Source organism: Lethenteron reissneri, chromosome 18, assembly GCF_015708825.2.
Source record: "Lethenteron reissneri isolate LAM-NWPU_2019-01 chromosome 18, ASM1570882v1, whole genome shotgun sequence".
Classification (NCBI taxonomy): Eukaryota; Metazoa; Chordata; class Hyperoartia; order Petromyzontiformes; family Petromyzontidae; genus Lethenteron; species Lethenteron reissneri.
The window spans coordinates 8,124,499-8,142,239 of NC_083796.1; the positions used below are offsets into that span (position 1 = coordinate 8,124,499).

A 17,741-nucleotide genomic window follows, 5' to 3' on the forward strand; every position below is an offset into this window, starting at 1 on the left:
AAGAGTAAATAACACTGGTATTTATGTGGACAGCCAGATATATGAAAGGGGATATTTTGTCTGTATTTTGTTACTTTGAAACCACTTTAATCGGCATATTCTAATGATTTAAGTCAATTTCGCCGAGATGGCATTGTGTTTATGGTAACACGAGAACATGTAGAGGAGAATGTGGGCCACGAGAAGGCTCCAGTTTCCCACCCGAACTTGCAGCGCATCGTAAACCACCGCATTCTGCGCTCCTTCAAGGGAGTAGCGAAGCTACATGAAGCACTCTCGTGGCGAGCAGACCTCGACACGGGCATTTAACTCCTGAACTTATTGCCACACGCAACATTAGAATCGGTCTATTCATCCACACTCGGGGCATAACTTATATGTGCCGAGCAAAAAGCTTTCTTCGCATGCCGAACAAAATCTTTTAGGAGATGGAATAAATTGAAAAAAAGTGCTTTTTTGCGATCTTTGGGGTGATCAACAACTCGCTACACTTGAGAAGCCGGTTTACCAGACCTGTCATCTGACATTTTATACCCCGGAGCCAATTGGCGACTTCAGGTTTTATCTGTCCTAAATCCTCTCTTTGGAATATTACATTCTTTCTTTGACAATCATTCACACGTAGGCCTACAATGTAAAATTGTCAATGTAAAAAACCCCATTAATAACAATTCCCTGATTTGTAAAAATTACAACAGACGATGTTTTAGGCAAAGGGTTTCCTACTCTATGAAGTAGGGTCATTTTCCCAAACTGTCTCCTAGTATACTGTGTATAGATATATATATATATTCCTCTTTGGCAGTTATTATTGATAAATGTGCTTGTGTACCACTGTCAAAGTATCATCACAGATTTGTAATAAATTGCATAGGTTCTATATAGTAAAATTCTGAAATGACAAACATATCCTTTAGAGGCTTGCTGCACTTTTTATTAAACACATGGAAACAGGAAACTTCTAAATCTCAACCAAACACAAGGATCAATTACAGGTGAAAATGTCATCAACAGTTACCATTAATTTCATTACACGACTTTATGTACACCGAGATCACAGGATAAAAAAACCTTTTGACGACAGGTTTTTATGTCACTGTGATTCTTGTGGGTCCATATATCAGTGCATCACATTGTAAAAAAATGTATTGGCAAATAAATAAATCTGTTATGTTTTTACAAATCTTAAAAAAAAGGACAACCATTTTATACTCAACTTCAAGGTAAATCCTGATAAGCGTTCAGTGTTCACGTAGGTATTTTACAGCAGACATCATAGTAGGCTCGTTGCTTTTAACCATTTGAGTTCATATATTTCAAAGCATATTTAGGAATACTTTTAACAAATACTGCAGATCAAATGTGCATGAACTTACAAACGGTAGTTAAATGAAATTCGGACTTGAACAATCTAAATTGAAGCACACCTTACAATGCTCATGGGGCTCCATGTAGACAAAGGGGAGTGGACTTTTGTTCATTTTTTAATAAAGAACTGACAATTTCAATAACCAATTAATGCAATAATTTTACAAAGGAAAACAATACGAGCAATCCTCATCTCAATGTTGCAGAATGCTAACTGTATTCAGTCCTTTTAGAAAGTATTTAAATGATTGCTTTATGGCTTGCACACATCAACTTTGGCTGGTGCAGATATTTTTTTATTTCATAGTAGACTCCTTTGTATCGGCCATTCTTTAACTATTACATCGCTCATAAAAGGTGTGGAGCGAGTCATTTAAAGTTTTATATATATAAAAATAATCGAACTGTAGTATGGCAGTTGCTGAACAGAAACATTTGAATTGACATTATTAAAAATCTAGGCAGTTCCACTTTATATTCCTTAATTTCTGTCTCTTGCAGGGGTTTACACAAGCTTGATGATAGGAAAGTACTTGTGTGCTGAGAAATCAAATTCTGGAGGAACCTGGAAAGGAGAACAAGGTACAATCAGTATGTGTATGTACTTCCAGTGATACATATGGCAGTTCTAATTTAACTGTGGTATGCAGTAGAAACTAAGAAGTTACAATAGACTGCAGTAGGTAAGTGTAGCAGAATGGTTTACCTTTGAATCCTTCTTGTGGCCTCCAGCAAGAAGCTTCATTACAACGTAGTTGGTCTTCACAATCTTGAGCAGACTGTTGATCTGTAAAAAATAAGTGAATCTTCAATTTCTGTATTTTTATTTAAACAGTACATAATTGCACCAACCAAACATGAGTAAATTCTGAAATGTTATTTATGCATGTTTAATAATTGAAGTCTGCATACTGTGACCATATCACTTGCTATTCCTGAATGTTTGATTAGCACGGTTGGCTAAGTACGGTGAGAAAGAAGTTCAACATACATACAGTGTAACTTTTGTCTATTACATGTTTCTTATACAGTTTTTGCTATCATAAACAGCAGCGTAATTATATGGACAGTGGTGCAACCTCTAGTAAGGATACATTAAGTTTATATGGTGTGGAGTTAAAGGGTTTGTGTTAGTTTTCAGCTTTTTAGACTTCGAGAGAGCTTGCTATGTCAAGCCAATGAGACTTGTGATAGGTTAAGGAACAGGCTTTGATGTACAACGTGTTTCCATTTTATTTAAGACCATCTATATGCCTTCCACAAATCTCAACACAAATGAAATATTTTGACATTCTCCAGGTACACTTTAACCAACATAGCCAGAGTGATTTGCTTACAACATTCAATGATGTGCAAGCTAAGGTAAATGATATCTCATGCTTTTTCCACATGCACATGTGCTCTTTGACATGATCCAAAAATGAAAATTCCAACTAAGTTACGTCAGGCATACACGGGGGGAGGGCATGTGATTGCTCCACATCGACCAGTCACGTACTGGACCGGATCAGGGTAATTAGGAATTAGTGGGGCATCTATAAGTGAATTACCCTATAGAGTGGGGTTTAGAATGGGGACTGTGCAAAATGTGTGCTAACCTCAGGATCTGGGCTGGCCATGTTGTCGAGGATGAGCTTGGTTTGCTGGAAGTGCTTCCCAGCAGAGTTGTAGAAGTCCTCAGCCTGCAGCGGGGGGTTGTACTTGGCCAGATTTGTCATTTCCTTGCAAACAAACAGCAAATGCATTAATTGTTCTTAAACCAGTGCACCACTGTTACACTTTTTTTTAACGCCGCCACCACCACCAAACGTAACCAGTGCAATAAACACTCTCTCTTCCTGGAATCCACGACAAGTGCTGGGAGCAGTAGACACCTTGAACTGTGCGTAATGCACGGGCGGTGGGGTGATGACGCTGTTGAAGGGCGCAAAGCGGTGCTCGAAGCGGACTTGCTCGCCATCCAGCTCAAAAGTGGGCTTCACTACCTTCCCATCCAAGTCAAAGCCCACCATTGCCTGCCCAAGGGGGAACACAACAAAACTGACCTTTAAATCACATGCTCAATCTCCATATGTTCCTACGATATGTAGCTTTAATATCTTCTCTCCATATAATAATATGCTTGTTTGTCTGTCTGTAACATACCGAAAATAAAGAGTAACAGTTTGGCTGGCTGGGGAGAGGGGGGCTGATGGCATCACCCGAGATTGGGGTGAGGTGGAAATGAGGGGTTGATGACGTCAGAGATGCTGGGGTGTTGAGAGGGGAGGAGTGATGATGTCACGCAACGCTGGTGAGTCAGAGCAGAAGGGTGATGACGTCACACAAAATTGGGGTTAGTTGGAGGGGGTAGTGAAGAGAGGGCTGATGGCGTCACACGACATGGGTGAGCTGGAGAGAGTGGTGATGACAAGGGGTTGATGGCATCACGTGGGATTTGGCAGTGGGGAGAGAGTGCAGCCTGTGTTTCATGATGTTTTGTTTCATCCTACTGTATGAATCTTGTTTGTCTCTAACGCTCTTTGCCAGTGTTTACTGCTAACCATTGCCCAGGTTGTTTTTTAAATACTTGTATCAATGACATGCATTGTAATACATGTACAATCGTGAATAATTGTTATTTATTTTCAGCTTATAAGTATGAAAATGCATTATTTCGAAGTTTAGGAATCTTCATATTCACCATCCTTTACTGCAGAAGTTCTGTGGATTCCTGCTAGAATGATATAATACACCCCCACGTGTATGAATAAAGTGTGTCATATGTTTAGCACTTGCCTTATACATGCCTGCACAGTAGCTCTGATAGGCTTGGTTCATTGCGATTTCTTTTCCAAGTGGTCGTGCTAAAACCAATACAATATCACATTTGTGTTATTTCTGCACATTAATAGATTAAAAAATTATCGAAGCGACTTGATTTTTTTTTTACATAGTTGTTATAAGTGCAACGGTACAACACAGAACACCCTGGACAGTCTTGTTACTGAGACGTTCCATCTCAAGGGATTATCCAGGTAAAACAATAGAATAAAAATGACCATTTTCACGCATGGTACGAAAGAAGTTCATACATACAAAGATCATTGGACATTTCTCCTATTTGAGGAACGAAATTTACATTTGAAAAAAAGTTGCAACATTAAAAATTACTGTACGACTAACTTAATCCTCAGGCTACAGATTACCATTCAAAGTATCAAAACAATTGAACAGAAACGTTCCTAATACAATGAGGGAAACATTGAGAGACTCCTACCTAGCACAGAAATTCAGCTCACCCATTACATAAGAGTCGTCACTGCTGTTAACTTACCCCTTTTCTTTTTCTTGGACTTCTTGCTGCTCCGCCCCTTCTGAGTCTCCTCAGATAATTTCTCCTCGGCCAGCTGGGCTGCGTCAGCTCGTGAGAGCGTGGAAATGAGCCATCCGTAGAGCAGCTCTGACAGGTACCTGTGGGGCACCGAATATAACACGGCAAGTTGTCAAAAGGGCCCTCTGTGACTGAGGACATAAAGGAAGCTTAGGATGCATGGTGCCTGAACTGGCTGAACAACTGTATCACCGCATTCTCCAGATGATAAAATCTCCGGAAAGTAAGACGGGCCCCAAACTTGTGTCAGGTGTAAATAACATTTTACAACTCTGGTCACACACACTGGGATAAGCAGCATCACCAACTTTTTCTTCAAAATACATGGGGAAATGTGCACCTTATAATCTCGATATGGTAATAATGTTGCTGTAATTTACATATTCAGAACACTATCCCTGAGTTGCAATTCTTTTCTCAGTAGATATCTCGCTAATTATATTTTAAGATTATTGTCCATAGGAGGAGGAAATCAAAGTACCTAGAGATAATCCACAAATATAAAAGAATATTGAAATGTCCTGCACAGATAGCTGAGCGAACCCACTTGCTTTAATATCATCTCCTGACCACTTTGCAGGCCAGTAGGCTCTTGAATTCCAGAAACGTTTCACATATCCAGCAAGCCTTGTCTACAAAGCACTGGATTTGCAGCTGCTGTGCCACAATATAAGCAACAAGTGCTCACCAACAGCAGCTGATACAAATCTACGTTAACTATCCACTGCTTCATGGTCTTCCAGACCGTATTGTAGGGGGCCCATCACCGGTTCAGATATTACTCACTGCTGCTGTTAACCATGGATGGGAATCGAATGCGACCACTGGGTTCACAGCGCCGTGCACTCACCACTGCTCCACCTTACGTAGCTCTTACAAATACAACAAATATGGATTATCAAAACAAAAGGAATCTGCAGGTGCACACCAGAAAATGTAGTGGTACTCATGCACGTTGTAGAGCTCCAGCTCGAATCCGCTCAGGATGTACTGGATCATGACGCGCAGGTTGTGGTACAGCACCCAGGTGCCTATGTATGCCAGGTGCTGTCGCTGTGGCTCCTGCTTGATGAGCATCGTGTGCAGCGCCGCATCCACCTTCTCTGCCTTCGGAATAGCAAACACAACGCTGCCCTCTTTACATCCACATGATGTACGCACCCAGATAACATTGGAAACAAAATGTACAACCCAGCAATAATTATTGCTTTGAATATTACAATTGTTTACTCAGGAAAGCCTCATGGAGTCAAATTACTCCCTTCTTGAATGTCCTGCCAGGTTTTCGCAGTGGGAAACGATGATTCGCCAAGTATATTCTAATTGAATAATTTGTGGGTAACTTCAAAATTCGGCAAAGTTGGACCACGATGCCTGCATTGGAGGGAATCTGGAGAAAACCTTTGCATACAAGGGGGTAACTTTTAACACATTGCAAAGATGCAGCACATTCCTACAACACCTGGTGTTGCCCGATAAACTTCTACCCGATTACTGACCAGTCTTTATGCTGCTTATAGGCCATATATATATCAGATAGATGGGCAGCCATTCCAAGAGGCTCTTCTGCCAGCAGAGATGTGAGCAAGTAATTGCAGGGCTGCACCTTTAATCTCACATCGACCTATGATTTGCTATTTATGTAGATTGCCATTGATAATGCCCACCTCATCCTGCAGGGTGTAGAAGTCCTCCAGTACATGGCCCAGCTTGTCTCGCTGCCGTGCGCGGTTGTGCCCGTGTATCTGGATGAGGCTGCAGAACGGCTGCACCCAGAAGGAAAAATGTTCGAGGAACCAATTATCACTGCGTTGTAGCTCTCTGATGTGTTTTCAGGTTGTACAGCGCAATGTTCGGCATGATGTCCGATGTTTTGCTCCACGTTCTGGGAGACTTTTCGGGAATTTAATGGTGCAGCTCACGTTCATCCTTGATTATATATAGTTTCCAGGTGCATGTAGAGTGAACCAACGGACATCATGCCAAACAACAAGTAGTACATTTCGATTTAAAGCTTTCGTGACTGCAGGGATTCATCTTCTTGGTTCTTTCGGTAAAGTCACGTAGAAGGGAAGTAATAAAATAATAAAAATAAAACATAATAAAACAATTCTCAATGGCCGAAACGTCGTGAGAATTGTTTTATTATGTTTTATTTTTATTATTTTATTACTTCCCTTCTACGTGACTTTACCGAAAGAACCAAGAAGAACAAGTAGTACAACCTGAAAAAGCATGTTATTCAGGAATAAAACCAATGATAAGGGTGTGCAAAGGTTCAAGAGGGATGTAGTGTAGAAGAGTGCTCAATGAATGTCGAATGAGAAGAAGAAATGCGAACGCTCACCCTGACAGCATGAGATAGGAACGTCTCCACATACTCCCTGGCCTGGGCATGGTTATACAGTGAGCACCTGAAAAGTTTCACAGTAGCAATTAGGTTATCTCAATATAATTATCGCACTTCAAACAATAAAGCGTACCGAGTTGCAAACTCTCAAAACGAACCTGAATGGCTAACCTTAATGAAACGCTCAATATAATTTTAATAAGGCAATTATCGGAGTGCATTTAATTCAATGTCCTTTAAGTAGTTTTCACATGAAATGTGATTGCAATATGCAATGAAACAAACTGCGTTCCACCCAAATGATTTAATGGTACTTATTGCATTATTAAAGACACATGCCACGAGCCTTGATGTACACATTCAGAAATACACATTTCAGTAATACCATTGCAAAGATTGTTGTGGTTACGCTCAATAGTTTTCAGATGGGTTTCAGGTTGTACCGCGTGTTCTTCAACATGGTCTCCGATATTTCGTTTCACATGTTCCTCAAGTGGCTCGGTTTGTGGGTGGTGAAACATCCGACATCATGCCAAACACGCAGAGCAACCCAAAAACAAGCAACGGAGAGCTACTCATTGATGTGTATAAAAGCTAGCAAGGCCTCACTTGTGGGATAGCACCGGTGGGCTCACAAAGGCTCTGAGGGCATCACGCAGCATCTCTTGCAGTAGATGGGTACCAAACACTTTCTTGTTGTCAGCCAAGAAGGTTACCTGCCAGCCAGCACAGCCAACAATCATGCGGGAGCAGTTCAGGATTTATTGCTGAATAAAAAGATTAGAAACCACCAGTCGTAGCCCACGATATATAATAAAGGCTAAAAGAGCGCTGTCTGTGGACAACACACCTGCAGTAAGGACCGTGACAGCACACATGGAGACTGCTCACTGAAGGCAATGAAAAACTCCTAGGAGGAAAAAATGGAAAATGTTAAAGACACATTCAGATATTAATTAAAACATCAACGGAGCATATTCCTGAGGTGGCTGTGCACTTATAACTTCACTCACCCGAAATGTAACCATGTCATGTCTATACAGTAGCTTTAAGATAACCTTGCTTTGGGACACTGCTTTATAAACACCAACTTGAATAAAATAATTAGGATCTACAGTGCGCTGTGTCGTACCAGAACACTGTGGAAGCTGGCCAGATTGATGAGCTCACACACAGCCTTGATGCGCTCGATCAGTGCCCGAAAGTATTCCACCATGTCGTCCCGGCGGATGATCTTGGCGTAGCGTGGAAAGGTTGGGGGAAGCAGTCGCTGGTTGACGAGTGGCTCAAACCCCATCATCACAGGCTGGTCTGCTCCCAACATGAATATGCGGGGAGAGACATTTACATTCCAATGCAAACAAAAAAATGTAAAAAAAATTATTCCTTGGTGGAAATAAAACAACATCAATGCACTTTCCAGCGATAGATACAGAAGTCTACGTTGGATGTTCGATGTACACTACCGCAGCTGCTCACCACCCTTGCTGGAGTCTGTCTGGGCCTGGATGCCATAGGGGAGTGAAGCAAGGATGCAGGGCAAGAGGTCACCCGCTTGCACCATCAGCTTCTGAGCCTCCTGCACCGCGCTCATCTGCCAGGAAAACAAGGCCATTTCGCTCATTCGTAACCAAATACATGTTAACAAACCCAAACCATGATCGGCTGGAATGTTGCTCACAATGACTTTTAAAGCATTGCCACAAACTAATAAACATGTATTTCATTCATGTTTGCAGTTACCTGACATAAACAGATAATAAATATTGCTATAAGCTCTCACCTCTTTCTTAGTAAACGCTATAAGAGCCGTGAGAAGCAATCGTGTGAACTTCAGCCGGGTGAACACCGCCACAAATTGTTGATGCTGAAAATGACAACAGTAACATTCGGTAAAATACATAACACACAAACCAAGAACCACTGTACCAAACTGCATCGCTAACACCTACAAGGCGAGTTTCTCATGTCATTCGACACTCACCTCCAGCTCGACTTCTGGGTCTCTCTCCTCCCCCTGTCTGCTTCTTGTATTCTGAAAAACCAATGTTTGTCTCATGTTACTTCATTTATTAAAATGGTATATTACTAATACCAATAGTATTGCACTTTCACGAGATGAGAATGCATGAACAAAAATAATTTAAAAAAGCATGTTCAATTGTGTTGCCAATATGAGCAGATAAAATCACCTTCACTTTCTTCTGGAAGTCATCCTCGACATCTTTCAGCATTCCTGTAAGTGAGACACTTCTCAGCTCATGCATTTTGACATCATATACTGTTGTAATATGCAGCGATAAAATGTGTGTTAACAGCATTACCTGTTACTCTCAAGTCTGTCACATTGTTCGCCATTTTAAATCCATATGTCATTGAATGGAAATCCTCCTATAAAACAACCCAACAATATTCGCAGCTGTAAACATTCAATTACATTGGCATTTAAAACATCACATCTAGAATAATTTACTAAATTTGTTAAAGTATTGTTCCTACGATATATGCCGTGGTGATTATTCAAAGTCAAGTGGTTTCCTACTCTTATTTTATCCCAAGTCAGCGATGGAAATTCCACATTCCTACTGTAGGGTTCAGTTTATTTAAATAACAACCACTACGAACTTCTCAAAAAGTAGTTTTTTATTGACCCCAGTGGGATGTAGGGTTGAGTTGACCTACAATCAGAATTTGAATGAGACATCCCACTTTCAACAAAGGCTAGGCAGCCAAGGAATGGATCCGAAAAGATATCCCATCGAGGAGATGGAGCAATGAAATCAGCTCGTGTGCAAGTGCCAGATGGACTAACACATCATTGGTTTGTCAGAGATGGTGTAGGCTTGAGAAGGCCTTCATCCAGCAGTAAATTTACATGGCTGATGATGATGAATATTCTCACTGGGAGTTCTGTGCTCTAAGGACAGTGCCACTGGACCATGATTTGGTGAATACTACATGAGAATATTTCTCTGACTGAAGCTGTATGTAAAAAACAAACTGTCCCACTCACCTCTTCAAAGACAGAGGCTTTGTTGATCTTGTCTCTGGCGATGTCGCACACCTTCAGGATGCCCAAGGCAAAGGCTTTCATAGCAGGGTCCTCGATCAGCTCAGGGTTGTGCAGATACAGACACGTGAACACAGTCTGTGCCAGAGAGTGACCTTCCAGCCATGTGATCTGTTGGTTTGAACAGTGTGTTGCTTAATATATCAAACCGCAGAAGTATGTGTAATATTTGAACATCCTTGTCCACCTGCAGCATTGTAATTACAGTAAGGTGCAATTGCAATGCTCTCTGATAGAAAGTTATTCCTACTATGACAATGCAGACTTTATAAAGACTGCAACACTCATTCAAGTCTTAAAGTGACACACTGCAGTAGGTAAAAAACAGCATGAACATGTTTTTTTTATTGATGCACTCACCAAGCAGCAGAAGCACGTGTCAATTATTCCAATCAGTTCAGATAAAGTCAAGTCCTTGGTCTTAACAGCACCTTCCTATAAAACAAAAATATCCACAGGGGTAAGTAAGAAAATGTTAAATACCTTATGCAGGTATCTTGAACAAGCAGCCAAATGTTTGGGAACAATTTAAAAACATCCAGCTATTTTTGGAAAAATAACATATGGAATAAACACTTTTTCATTAAACACATCACCATTTGTTGACAGTGAATGGTAATGAAAATAACCTGTTAAAGTGACATGTTCTTACCTTAATGGCCTGCTCAAAGTTGAGAACTTGCCGATTCACTTGGTTGCCAATCATACCCGCATCCATCTTCGGGTCCATCATTTCGATGGCTGACATGGCTTCAAATAGGCCAAAACTAAATACTGTCAGATACACAAATAAAGATTCAATAAACTTGTTTTGACTTCAGGTATGTTTCAAAGAATGTCATGACATATACAATAAAAATATATTTTAAATATGTATTTCTAAATTTGGCTTAAATATATTGTCAGAATTAATATTCTTAAAAAGTCAAACCAATTAAAATAGATTACAAGGCAATTTGCAATCACAAGTTAAAACATATCTTATTATCTGCATGTATGTAATTGTATAGTGAATAAAATAGGTTATTTGCGATGTATGAACTTTTTCTAAGAACACTGCATTTTGGTCAATAGAACAAAAAATATTTTTTATTGAATGGAGACCCCAAATTGTGACAATTTAATTTTGGAGGGGGTGTACTGCAGAACGTTAATTTCCTTACCCCTTGTCATGAATTAATTCTCCCAGCTTGAGCTCTGCAAAAAGACAAAAACATTTTAATAACTGCCCTAGGCAAACAGTCTGATGTGTTTTTGAATAGTGCCTTAGTATTACGAGGCACGGGCCTGTTTTAGTGTGGCAGCATTACCTTTGCAGGAGTCTGTAAAGTCTGTTGAGATCTCCATCCACTCTGTTGGGCCTTTCTCTGGCTTCTCACTCAGACCCATGCCCCAGTTCACCTCCTCCTCTTCTGTTGCTTGGCAAACTACCATCGTGCCCTCCTGTGTTAAACACGCAATGGTTACTGCTATACACTCATTTTGACCCACAAAGATGAAGGTACCTCCACAGTAATCTTGGGGCTCAAGATTAATGCCTGAATTTCAGAGCCAGAAGTATGCTTGTATGGAATGTTAATTCCCAAGGTTCAGTCAGAAGAAGTGACATTTAAGATGCTTGGTGGTTATTGTTAAGTTGTGTACAGTATTAGTGGTTCTGGCTCCCAGTACGATTATACACCTTTCTGATCTTTGGGTTCCAAAGGCTGTCAGACGATGACAGCTTGTGGAATACATTATAAGATACAACTGGAAAAAATAGGTGAAATGCATCACTTTATTGTCATTTATAAGATCTAGACTTAAGTCACATTTCTGATTTTCAGAGTTCAATGCGTTTACCTGAAGTTCAGCCGAAGGAAACGTCGGGATTCTTCGGGTTAAATGTTACGGTCAGAAGTTCACAGACCCTATGGCACCTTTAAGATTATTAGCGTCGAATTTTGATGGTACTCATAGAAACCAGACTAAGATACCGCGAAAGATTAAGGGACCTTTATGGTTTGTCGGGTTTCTAATGTCGGAGACAACTTTCTGATTCTTAGGTTTGAATGCTATAAGCGAGGCTCACAGGGCTATACCTAATAAATGAACTTGAAGAATCAGGCAAATACAATGCACACATTAATGCACCTTCAGAGCTTATTACAACACGTCAATTCTCAAACCTCATGTCGGCATACTTAATGCACAATGTTGTTTCACTGCAGGTGCCGAGCAAGGCAAAGACGCTGTCTGGGTAAAGGGGGGGCCACGGACACAGGCAGCGATGACTATTATACAACAACAACAGCAGCAGCAACAACAACAAGAACAACAACGACGACGACGACTCGCGATACCTTTCACAACAAAGCCCCCTTTAGACGCTGACCATTCATAGGCGGCGACAACCCCCAGACCGGGTTTGACGCCCGCCACGCGACGACGACTGGCAGAGCAGAGGCGGTCGCTACGCCAGACTTTGGTGGTGGTGGTGATAGTAGTGGTAGTAGTGGTGGTGATGGTGGTAGTGGTGGTGGTAGTGGTGGTGATGGTGGTAGTAGTGGTGATGACGGTAGTAGTGGTGGTGATGGTAGTGGTGGTGATGGTGGTAGTGGCGGTAGTGAAGGTGGTGGTGACTGTAGTGGTGGTGGTGATGACGACGGTGGTAGTAGTGGTGATGGTGGTGATGACGGTGGTGGTGATGATGGTGATGACGACGATGGCGCAACGCGATCAGCACGTGAAGACGCGCGCTGCCATCTTACTGAGGGCTTCACGACCGTCGTCGTGTTTTAACACGGGGAGGGCACAAAGCCGCTCAGTGACATTTGCCATACAAACATCGTCGTCGTCGTTGTTGTTGTTGTTGTTATTGAAGGGGGAGACGAGACGTCGCACCCCCTCTCGGTAAGGCGGCGGCGGCCACCACCGAATGTTTGTTCCGTTTTGCGAAATAAAATTATAAAAAAAAACGAAAACGCGATTTCGACTCGCGCCTGCCATCTTACTCGGGGCCAGGTCCGTCAACAACAGCGGACGACGTCGTCGTCGTCAGACACAAACATCTAAAAGCCAACAAACACAGACAGCAAACACAGCCAAGGCGTCGTCTTCGTCGTTGTAAAGTCGATTAGACGTTCCAAACCCACCCCCTCCACCCTCAGTAAGGTGGCGGCCCCACGTGCTACGTTTTGCGATGGGACTTTGTGGGATGAACGTTGAGATTTGAAGAGGTAATAAGGCGGGCAGTGATTAGCGTCGTGATTAAATGTATTTTATTTTATACACCTACGTGACTTTACCACCGAAAGAACCAAAGGGTATGGATCATTGCAGCCACGAAAACGTCAAATCTAGAATGATAAAGGGGTTGACAGGTATGTTTGACCCACAATTCGCAACACCAGCCGGAGTGATTTAATTGTTTTATTTTTATAAAAAAAAATATTTTAAAAAAATAGTATTTAAGTTTTTTAAATTTAATACATAAAAACATACAGCGGATGCGCGCGCAATTACATTCGCTAGAGCGCATAAGGCGACGCGCGAGGTGATTGGCGGAGCGCCCCTCGCCAGCTTGCTCGCGATTGGTCGATGGCTCGCCGGGCTCTTAGCCAATCGCAGCGAGGCTAAGCGCCGCTGTCCGCCAGTGTCACGTGGGCCGGCCTGACGCTCGCGAGTGGCGCGCACCGCAACAAGAAGCCGGCGATGGATCCTCGTCGTCGTTTGGTATTTATTATAACTGTGCACTTAAAAATCGCGCTCCTCCCACACCTAGACACCCCCCCACACATCATGCGACGATTTGATCTCTGCGAAACGATGGGCGGCAAACGCGCAGAGCTCGTGTGTGTGTCTTGTGGCTCGTGTGCGTGGTGTGATTTCACGTTGTTTCCATAGTAACTGCGTGTGGGCAGGTTTGGTTAAGCAAGCGTTGTGTTTTATTTTTAGATTTAAAGCTTTCGTGACTGCTGCAGGGATTAATATGATGATTGCTTGTGTTGCAATCGAAACGTCGTGAGGATTTTATAGTTTTATTTTTATTATTTCCCTTCTACGTGACTTTACCGAAAGAACCAAGATTATGAAGCGTTGTGTATTTATCAATCGGCTATTGTTGATTTTGCATATGACGATGTTTGTGTTCGCCTGGCTGCAAGGAGCGCGCAGTTGGTTCACGTAGTGCAGTATGAAACCGACGTGCTTGAAGTATGGGGCCGTCCATAAATGACGTCACGCACCTAGTGGGGGGGGGGGGGGTCAAACATTTGTAACGATGTGTGACGAGGGGGGGCGGGGTTTGTGAAATGTGACGTCACATCAAAATGCGCAACTTTAAATAAATATAGACAACACGTTCTATTAATTAAATAGACTTTTTAATAAATTTCGATTTAAAGCTTTCGTGATTGCAGAGATTCACCTTTTTGGTTCTTTCGGTAAAGTCACGTAGAATTTCAATAATAAAATAATAAAATTAAAACAATAAAATAAAAAGATTTCTCACGACGTTTCGGCCACAACGCAAGTAGCCGTCCTCAGGTGGAGAACAGGCTTGTCATTCAGACTCAGTCTCCTCGACAGACCTGTTCTCCACCTGAGGACGGCTACTTGCGTTGTGGCCGAAACGTCGAGAGAAGTATTTTTTATGTTTTATTTTTATTATTTTTAATAAATGTTTTCTCCTAAAACATCAGAGTGCAGCGCCACATTAAATACGCACTACAATGACAATAGTTTAAAGCGATTTGAAGCATGTTTTATTTTTAGTGGGGGGGGGGGGGGGCAGAGCTTTGTGACGTCACATTTGAGGGGGGGGGGGGGTCTGCTTCGCCACCATAAATGAACGTCTAGGTCCGTGGTCCTCATTGTTATTTGCCGGCAACATTTATTCAAGCAGGCACGGTCCTCGTGTGAACACTACAGATGTGGCCCTTGAAGCAACATTGGCCACAAGATGTGCACATGTATAATGCACACTGCCTTGCATTGTTACAAATATACAATGCATTGACAGAATCTGTATGGCCACGTCAAAATACACTCGAATTCTGTGTTTAGTGTAGGCTCATTACAGATAATGGGCCGCCTCGGCTGTTTACCCGCAGTCTTTATGCACACAGAGAGAGAGAGAAGCTGGACCAATGTGAACCTTTGAAGTCCCATTCCTGTATAGATACGTGGTCGCAACAATGTGTGGCCTCACCTAGTTGGGATATATCTTGCCTTATTGAACTATCTCCTGAAATGTAGGTTTTTGTGGCCAGTGCGATTAAACATTTGTTTTTGGGTTATGCTACGTGGTAATGTTATGACGGTGTTCTTGTCATTAACCCAACAAGGTTGTCACGCTCACAAAGATATTATTTATACAGGCTAGTGCAGGGGTCGGCAACCTACGGCTCCGGAGCCGCATGCGGCTCTTTACGGGCTGCTTCTTGACGATATGTACGTATGTACAGTATGTACTCAGATGCATTGCGGCTCTTGAAATACTGAATTTTGTACCGAATTGGAAAGAAATGGCTCTTCTTGTTATTGTAGTTGCCGACCCCTGGGCTAGTGTTTCGATCATATTATTACCGATAAGGCTAACCGGTGGTTTTCATGACAGAATTGAACATCAACATGCGATGTTTCACACGTACGCTTTCGCGATCAATATCCATACTACAGTGTCGAGGTTTTTGGTTTAGATCGCGTAAATATGTGTCGTTAAACCCGCCACCACCCGAAAGCCAATTCGTAAGGTTTGTCACGTCAACAAAACATGACAATTCGTTACTAGTACAGCACACCCGTGTGATGGGAGAGTAAACCTAGTTGTAATTACTGGCGAAACGTCGTACTCGAATTGTAAATGTGGGTTTACTCTCCAACACACCAGTGTACGGTACTAGTAACGAATTGGCTTGTTTTGTTACCGTGACAAACCTAACTAATTTGGCTATTGGGTGGTGACGGGTTTAACCACGTTTATATTTACGCGCTCTAACCCAAAACCATTATTATGGATACGATGTTTCGCTCAAATTGCCATCTTTGAGCGGCTAAACATCGAATGTCAACGTTAACCCAAAAACGGATGTGGCTTTGTGCTCACCTGGCATGCCGTATCTCCTGTGATGATTGATGTGGTATACATATTAATGAGCATATGTGAAATCTTGACCTTTGGAGTATTGTCCTGAGCCAATGGAGACATATAGATACAATTACTGGATTATCTAACGTACTATTTTAGTGACGGGTCATTTATTCAGCAAAGCGCCGCTGTGTCTGAGGCCTGCATTGGCAAGTTTGAAAGTGTTTTTGTGTCTGGGCAGCTACCCCAGTACATACAGTGCCCGGAGGAAACTACACAGGCTCAACATTGCTGATTAATGTTGCTGTGGCAGTGGTGCACAAGCACAAATAAAAAAACACACACTTAACACATTTGTCAATAACACTGCCTGAAAAGGAGAAATGTATAATATATAGTAGGCGACGTTTCCGGCAATAGCCCTTAATAGCACAGGATAAGATTATAAGCTGTTTTAAGTGGCACATAGACACTTAAACACATGGTGCCTTTGTTTTAACCCGATTTTAACTAAACATAAGAAATCAGTTTTTGCTTATGTTCAGAAAAGCTATCACGTTTATATAGGCTACACATTGATGTTCTGATTTTTTTGTGTTTTCTTATGTTACGTGTGTTAAGCCAGGGTTCTGTTCACTGTGAGTGCAACACCAATCTATAACGGGTTTTATGCTGTTTTATATACAACTATCCACTAGAGGGCAATGATAGCGTAGGCAGTGAAGCACATGGAGCAAAAATGAATGTTGGCAGTCGGCAGAATAGCTTTTGTGTTTTGCAACAATGAGCATTCAACAATGAAAATCCGCTAAAAGCCAACGGTACAGAATTTTGATAGACCACGTTTATTGTTTGCTCTGTGTTGCATAGGAGTTCTGTACAGATCGCATTCTGCATTTGAGGCCCATTTTAACGCAGTATACATTGATTTATATTGTTGACTAACAACTTGAGAGGTGGCAGCGTGGCAATATGAAACAGCAATATAACTTGTATTTTTAAAAATATATATTGCAGTACTGTATTGAGAGCAACATTTGTCACTATAACACTGCTTTTGTTTGTGGTGATTGACTCATTTTGCCAGGACACCTTTTTGTGGATGAATAATTGATGTGATTTTGGCTGAGGACAAAAGACAATGATCAAGGCTAAATCTACTCCAGACAAAAGGTAAGCTGTACGAATTTTTTACAATTATATGGGTTTAATTTTATTCAAATAAAACATTCTTAATTATAGTGATTACCTTTAATGCTGAAACATTGCCTTTTGGAAGTAATGTTTATGATTAAAAATATAAAATGCAATTAAGTGGTCGTTCATAATTGAATATAATGCATTTTACCTGCCATGTTATGCATACATAACCCTTGCTCGTGATTTTCTTTAGTGGAAATAATTAAGCAGCATAAACGCAGCATTAATTTATGGAGCACTTTAAAATGTATGTGGCACACCTGTGATCTGCTATAAATGCTCTTGATACTTATAGAAAATACACAGATGT

The 17,741-nt window shown here is 41.5% G+C and overlaps 2 protein-coding genes across 8 annotated transcripts in view; one reads left to right on the forward strand and one right to left on the reverse strand.

Moving 5' to 3' along the window:
* Nucleotides 1–785: 785 nt before the first annotated feature.
* On the reverse strand, nt 786–12,852 carry NAA35 (N-alpha-acetyltransferase 35, NatC auxiliary subunit). 2 transcript variants are annotated; one of them, XM_061553710.1, is made up of 23 exons: nt 12,536–12,852; nt 11,472–11,604; nt 11,325–11,358; nt 10,814–10,928; nt 10,522–10,596; nt 10,105–10,272; nt 9,416–9,482; nt 9,284–9,327; nt 9,076–9,126; nt 8,875–8,958; nt 8,571–8,685; nt 8,224–8,402; nt 7,942–8,001; nt 7,701–7,807; nt 7,089–7,155; nt 6,409–6,507; nt 5,670–5,848; nt 4,685–4,821; nt 4,147–4,214; nt 3,243–3,383; nt 2,967–3,089; nt 2,075–2,155; nt 786–1,933 (listed from the first exon to the last, which is right to left on the reverse strand). In XM_061553710.1, the coding sequence occupies exons 1-23, from the start codon at nt 12,536–12,538 to the stop codon at nt 1,874–1,876; spliced, it is 2,190 nt and encodes a 729-aa protein (XP_061409694.1). In that variant the 5' UTR covers nt 12,539–12,852; the 3' UTR covers nt 786–1,873. The 2 variants fall into 2 exon arrangements, with proteins under 2 accessions (XP_061409694.1, XP_061409695.1); XM_061553711.1 differs by having other exon boundaries at nt 787–1,933; nt 12,504–12,852.
* Nucleotides 12,844–17,741, forward strand: part of AGTPBP1 (ATP/GTP binding carboxypeptidase 1) — a 60,287-nt gene continuing 55,389 nt past the window's right edge. For 3 of the 6 annotated variants that reach the window (XR_009755284.1, XM_061553702.1, XM_061553708.1), the window contains exons 1-2: nt 13,802–13,875; nt 17,319–17,404. Coding sequence is in view for 5 of the 6 variants with exons in the window: in XM_061553702.1 (XP_061409686.1) it covers nt 17,373–17,404 (32 nt within the window). In the remaining variant the exon portion in view is untranslated. Of the gene's footprint in view, nt 13,054–13,074; nt 13,524–13,801; nt 13,876–17,318; nt 17,405–17,741 lie in introns of those variants that run through there. The other 3 variants (XM_061553705.1, XM_061553703.1, XM_061553704.1) reach the window with 3 other exon arrangements.

Excerpts from the sequence above, each read along its gene's own strand:
- NAA35 (XM_061553710.1), bottom strand. Across the intron at positions 10,273-10,521 it reads ACACGTGCTTCTGCTGCTTG|ATCACATGGCTGGAAGGTCA; the intron begins GTGAGTGCATCA and ends TCAAACCAACAG. Across the intron at positions 5,849-6,408 it reads TCTACACCCTGCAGGATGAG|GCAGAGAAGGTGGATGCGGC; the intron begins GTGGGCATTATC and ends GCTATTCCGAAG.